Below are 6,927 nucleotides of genomic sequence, written 5' to 3'. Positions count from 1 at the left end.
TCTGAACAAAACCTTTAAGTCTGTGCGCGTAAAACGCGGCGCACAGCGCGTCCTGCGCGTGCGGAGCACGAGCGGCAGCTCGGCCACAGGATCTGGATGAACGCGCGTGCTTCAGCGCACGGAGCAGTGAGATCACCCGCGTTATAAATATCCCCGCACCAACTAAACCTCTCCAGCCTCTGCAGCCGGGGCCGTGCCAAGCAGCGCGCGCGTGTGCGCACGCCTTTTTGTTGGTTTGTTTATTTTGGATTCATGACGTCATGCAGGAGCGCTAAGATGAGAGCGGCGGGGCAGTGACGGTCCTCTGTGGAAGAATGAATGTTCCTCTTTACCTGCTCACCGTCGCTCAGTTGATTCGCGCCGCAGCCGGAGCTCCGCGCGCGTCTTTGGAGAGCCGACTCCTGCACGAGACGGTGCGCGCGGGACGCAGGAGCTGCAGGCTCTACTGTAGGGTCGGCATCGGCTTCCATCTGCAGATTCATCCCGACGGCAGAGTGAACGGCAGCCATGAGCCCAACCAGCTGAGTGAGTCCTGCAAACCGCGCGCACAGCAGCCCCGTGCGCCCCGCTGGGAGCGCGCGCTGCACGCTCAGTCATCAGGCTGCACAGATCTGTCTCTGACAGCTGGAGCAGCCGTGATTTACACAGGAAGCGTCCTAAACTTAGGCAGCCTGAGCCGCGCGTGCGTGTGAGTCTGTCCGGGATGTCGGCAGGTAGAGTATTTGTGGAAGGAACAGGTGCAGCGATGTGTCAGCACGACTGACACCAACAATCAGCTGCAGAGAAGACAGATGCACTGATTCAGAGTTTAAAACCCTGAATGAAAACAAACAAACAAACAAACAAACAAACAAACAAACAAACAAAGATTCTGAGGAAGGTTTCTGACAGAATGTGAAGTTAAAAAGATTTAAAGCTGAGTCAGTGATCAGAGATTTGTTTTGGACTCCTTCAGCTAACTTCAGCTCTTTCAGCCACAGTGCAATCACAAGGTTCAGCTCATTGTCAGCTGAAGTTTTCTTTATGAATTATTCAGCTTTGTTTACATTTTTCATAAACAAGAGTTGAGATTTCTCAAACCCCGAACAAACTTTGCTGCTTTTACTTTAATTAACTTTTACCATTTTTTTGTCTTTATCTACTTTTTTGTGTTTCCATTAACCACTTAGCTAATTTTAGCATTTAGCTATTGTTTTGCTAATTATATTTCTTAACAACTGTTGTTGATTGGGACTTTAGTTGCTTTACTATGAATTTTAATAGCCTACATATATTTTGTTCTGTTAGTTCTATCATTTTAAGCAACTGTTTTGCTGGTTTTAGCTTTTAGCTTTTAGCCTTTAGGTGTTGTCCTGCTCATTGTAACTTTCAGCTGCTGTTCTGTTGGTGTAGTGAAGTCAGTCAGCGTGCACGTGTTGCTAACTGATTATTGTTCAGGTTTAAATCATCACAAGATAAACTAACAGCTGATTCGGTTCATTTTTTCTGAAGCTAAAGACGAACAGAGACGGGAACGTTGTGCAGGAACATTTTCCTTAAAGACGATAAAATCTGCATTTGAATTGTGAAGAAAGACGACAGGAGGAAATGTTTTCTGCTTTAATTTATTATTATTATTATTATTTTTTATTTATTTCACTCCTAAAGGGGCAAAAGCGTTGGTTGGATTTTATATGGGGAGGGGTGGTGCAGTGGTGGGAGAAGGTGGGCATGTGATCGGCATGTCACTGGGTCAACTCCCGGTACCAACAAGATCAAAGAGTGGGTGAGAAAGGCGAAACACCCACTGCCTCCACCCTCATTTGCCCCACTCTGGGCCCTTGAGCAAGGCCCTCACCCCCCACCATCTTCTCCCCTGGGCGCCCCCGACAGCAGCTCTCTGCTCCACCCAGAGGCCGTGGCAGCTCCGTGTCTGGAAGAACATCTGTCGTAAAAACAATCACCAAGGGTTCGTGTGAGGTAGCCAAAAGGCTCAACCTCTGGATGAGATTTGGACTTTGTCTTGCACCATCACACGTCTCCTCGCTCTTCTCCTGACAGATGGGTCCTCTGTGGACGTGTCTTCCTGTCAGGGTCCCTTCAGAGGACACGTCCGGTCCATGAGTCCTGCCTGATGGACCAGCAGGAGACTAAATGTCTTTTCTAACATCATCACAGCAGATCATAACTCAAAATAATAGATGTTTTTCTGCACATTTGGTCAGTGTTTGTGAAGGACGGCTGCACAGAGACGGAGTATTTACCCAAATTCTGAAAAGGTTGAGCCATTGGGTAAAATGTAAATAAAATTGCAGCGATTTAGTTATTTCAAGTGGAGCAAAACGATTAAACGTTGAAACTAAAATATTTGACCTTTTCAGGGGAAAACACTGTAGTTTTGAATTTTGTGGAGGCAACACGTCTCAGAACGATCACAGCTGAGATTTAAACCAGCAACCTTCTCATTCAGCAGCTGTTTGCCTTCATGGATCCGTTATTTTAAGCCCAAACTTTCTCACATTTCTCAGCAATGCAGAAAACATCCCGGTGTTTAATCCTGAGCTGAACCTGCAGAAGAATCAGTTTGGCGAATGTGTTTCTCGACTGAAATAAAGATAAAAAACCTCTTTTATTACCAGTTTAAAAGTGTTGCTGACGGTTGTTACTGAAACAGAAAACAAAAGGAAAGGAAAGTTCATGTTATTGTCCTTCAGTCGTTGGAGCATGCTGATTTTTATTCTTCCTTCCAGGTGTCCTGGAGCTGATTGCGATTTCTCAGGGCGTGATCGGGATCAGAGGAGTTCACAGCAACAGGTACCTGGCCATGAATAAACGAGGATGGCTCCATGCCACTGTGAGTATCCCACTGCGCCCAATTGGATCATTCTCGCCCAGTTCTGGTTCGATATAAAGCACATTTAAAAACAGCAGCTGTTACCAAAGTGCTTAACAATAAATGTCAATGGGAGTAAGTTAATGAAAAAAATAAAATAAAACCAAAAATTAATAAAAGCAACAAAAGTAACACATAAAATACACAGAACAATAAAATACTAAATCAGATCACATTGTGTTAAACGTCAGTGAATTCAGGTGTGTTTTTAGGGGAGATTTAAAAACAGGAAGTGAAGGGGCCCGTCTAATGTTGGGGTGCAGATTGTTCCAGAGTTTAGGGCCCACGACTGAAAAAGCCCCATCTTCTCTGAGCTTCAACCAAGAGCAGCAGATCAGATGATCTCAGCGCCTGATGAGGAACATATGGTTGAAGTAGATCAGAGAGAAATGAGGGTGCAAGGCCATTTAGGCACTTAAAGGTCATCAGGAGAGTTTTAAAAGCTGTTCTGTTATGTACAGGGAGCTAGTAACGGGAGGACAAAACTGGTGAAATATGCTCAAACCTGAGTTCCTGTTAAGAGTCGAGCTGCAGCATTTTGGACGAGTTGGAGACGTGAAAGGTAGACCTGACTGACCCAACATAAAGTGCGTTACAGTAGTCCAGTAAGGTAGTAATAAAGGCATGGACTATTTCTTCCACGTCAGATCTGGACATCACTGGCTTAATCTTCGCTATCTGTCTTAACTGGAAGAAGCTTTTCTGTAGAACAGAGTTGATCTGTTTATTAAACTTAAAGTCAGAGTCTAAAACCATCCCACGATTTGTAAGACTGTTATATGCTAATATACCATGCCAGCTTTATTTATAGAGCACTTTAAACACCCTCAGGACCAAAGTGCTGTACACATGATAAAACAATCATACAGTCAGATAATAAAAAAGCAATTAAAATGATATAAAGTAAACATTTCAGATGTTGTCAAAGGCCAGGGAGAAGAGATGGGTTTTAAGAAGGGAATTAAAAACGGACAGGGAAGAGTCTGATGTTCAAGGGAAGGTTGTTCCACAGTTTAGGAGCTGCCACAGCCAAAGCCCGGGCTCCTCTGGGCTTACGCTTTGTCTTGGGCACGCATGACCTAAGGGATCGGGAGGGTGTGTATGGATGTAGCAACTTGGACAGATAGGGCGGGGCAAGTCCATTAAGAGTTTTAAAAGCAAATAAAAATAATTTTAAAATGAATCCTAGAATGTACGGGCAGCCAGCGAGAGATACATGAGTCACCGATTCTTGTATAAAGTGCGTTACAATAGTCCAGCCGAGTGGTCACAAAAGTGTGAACTACTGTTTCAAAATGCCGCTGAGAAAGAATCGGCTTTACTTTAGCTGCCTCAGATGGGGAAAAAAAACCAACTCGTTTTAACAGTTCTGATGTGGTTTTCTAATTTTAGTCCAGCATTAACTTTGACCCCCAAGTTTGTAGCAGTTGATCTAATGTACTGGGCCAAGGAACCAACATTTACATTGGGAGTCTCTGTGGATCTTCCAAAGACCATCACCTCAGTCTTTCCCTCATTGAACTTTAAGAAGTTCATCCAGGTTTATGTCCCCCAGACATGAAAACACAGAGGCCAGAGAGTTAGAGTCCTTTTTCTTTAGCGGGACATATATCTGCATATCATGCACGTAACAATGAAAGGAGATCCCATATTTTCTAAAAATAGAACCAAGAGGGAGCAGGTATAGTGTGAAGAGGAGGGGGGCTAAGACTGAGCCCTGTGGAACCCCACACAAGAGAGGAGCAGAGGAGGACATGTGGTCACCAAGGCAGACACAGAAAGTACGCTATGCTGAGTAGGACTTAAACCAGTCCAGTGCTGCACTGCTGACACCCCCCATTGCTTCAAACAACAAAGTAGGATGTTATGGTCCACCGTGTCAAAAGCAGCTGATAAATCTAAAAGTAAGAGGAAAACACAGTCACCAGAGTTCGTTGCTAAACATGTTTAATTGAAAACCTTTAAAAGAGTAGATTCTGTACTGTGTGGAGATTTAAAAAATATATCATAGCTATACTGCATAGCTAATATAACAGCTAATATATGGCTGAAGAGGAACAGAGACAGTAGTAGAGCTAGGGCTAAACAAAATAACTTCAGTTTTCTGATCGTTAAAACTTAAAAAATTTGAAGTCATCCATGCCTTGATGTCATCAAGATATTTTAACAGAGGGTGAATGGAGCAAGAACTATTAGGTTTTAACGGGAGATAAATCTGACAATCATCAGCATAGTGAAAAGAACGCTGTTTGCTCAGGATAGACGCCAAAGGGAGCAGATACAATGAAAACAGAAGGGGTCCAAGAATCGAGCCCTGCGGAACTCCACAGGAAAGAGGCACTGAAGCAGATACACTATTACCAACATTAACACAAAAACTCCTGTCACTCAGATAAAAACGGAACCATTATCTTCAGCCGAGAAAGATGCGTTACTGGAATTCACTGGGTCAACGCAGATTCTTTGTTTTAAAAGCAGCAAACTTGGTCTTTTTAGGGTCTAAACGCATCATTGTGCTGATTGAACTACATCTGTCATTCAGCTCCTAAAGATTTCAGTGTTTTCAACAGATTTGCTGTTTATAAAAAGTTTTTACGAGCACTGTGAACCTGGAGCAACAGGCTTGTCCTGAAGTGGACGTGCACCACTCAGAAGATAATTCTATAAATTTGACGTTATTCGGCTGTAGCTTCTGTTCTGTTCATGCAAACACCACCTCGTGCTTTCTTTTCTGTAAAGATGATCTCCATCTTTGCTGCAAGTTATTGTTTGGACTTCTTTTTCTTCAGCTTCGACACTTTGCTGCATTCATCCCACACTCCGACCGCAGCGCGTCGTGGCGCTCTGCTGTAATCTGAAGGCCTTTAAATCCCCCTGAACGCTCAGCGAGCTTCAATCTGCCCGCAGCAGCAGCTCCACCAGCGGGCCGTGGGTCCGGCCGCTGGTCAGACACACGGACCAGTCATCTGTGGGGAAACTTGGCAGGAGAAAAGAAAGAAACGGCTCCCTGTTAGTGAGAGCAGATTAGGGCCTGTCTGCAGTGGGTGATAATACACAGAGGAGCGGACCACAAAGAAACAAGTTCAGGACACGAGCCGCTGCAGCTGCTGGTGATTCATGCTGCAGCTCTAATCGTACTTTCCTGAAGCTGTGGAGGGACGTTCATCAGCTGATTGTGCTTGTAGAGGTCAGAGCGTGAAGTGGGATTCAGTGTGATCCAGACACTGAAATATATATTTATTATTTTCTTCTTCTTTCGGCTGCTCCCTCCCACAGGGGTCACCACAGCGAACTAAGTTGAACGAAGACTTGGCCTTTGTTTTTATGTTGGATGCCCTTCCTGATGACCACAGCCCTCTGTGTGGAGCAGATGGTGGGGGTTAAGGTCTTGCTCAAGGATCCAGAGTGGGGCAAGTGAAGGTGGAGGCAGGTGTGGGTTCCCCTTTCCACTCTTTGATGTTGTTGGTCCGGGGGGTTGAACCGGCGACCTTCCGATCACTCCTCCTATCCAGTCACTGAAATACAAGACAAAGATAAAGGATCATAGTTTCAGGCTAAGATCATCTGATGTTGAGAAACAGCCACCTTGGTCAGACCTTGATGTCACGCTCAGAGTTCATGCTCTGAATGACTCTCAGCTACTACCACATGAAATCTTAGCTCAACATCTGTCAAACTGACTGAGTCGTGGCCAGTTCTGAGCTGGTTAATACGGATCAGCCGTCTCATGACCGTCATCTCGACTTCTGTTTACTCAAAAAGTTAATCAGCTGTAAATCCAACTATTATTTTCTGAAAGTTTCATGAGATATTTTGCTAACACTGCAGACAAACACACAGAAACATGCAAAAACATTTTTACCTGGAGGCAGTACCCAGCATGATGTGGTGTTTAGTTAAAGGTTTGTTGAGCTTATTCGTCCAGGACAAACAAGTTTCCACTTCTTCTGTTTCGTCTGCACGGCTCCTTGAACAACCAGGCGGAGGACGTTCTTAAAGAACGTAAAGGAACCTGGTTAGACTTGAACCTGGTTAGACTTGAACCTGGTTAGACT

At 44.6% G+C, this 6,927-nt stretch overlaps 1 protein-coding gene across 1 annotated transcript in view; it reads left to right on the top strand.

The window, feature by feature from the left end:
- Positions 1-314: 314 nt before the first annotated feature.
- The window catches only part of fgf5 (fibroblast growth factor 5), a 14,873-nt gene continuing 8,260 nt past the window's right edge, over positions 315-6,927 (top strand). The window contains exons 1-2 of the mRNA XM_037680155.1: positions 315-525; positions 2,730-2,833. Of these exons, the coding sequence (XP_037536083.1) occupies positions 315-525; positions 2,730-2,833 (315 nt within the window). The remainder of the gene's footprint in view (positions 526-2,729; positions 2,834-6,927) is intronic.

This window comes from Nematolebias whitei, chromosome 8, assembly GCF_014905685.2.
Source record: "Nematolebias whitei isolate Nwh7 chromosome 8, NemWhi1, whole genome shotgun sequence".
NCBI lineage: Eukaryota > Metazoa > Chordata > Actinopteri > Cyprinodontiformes > Rivulidae > Nematolebias > Nematolebias whitei.
This window is presented reverse-complemented; position numbering and strand designations above follow the sequence as displayed.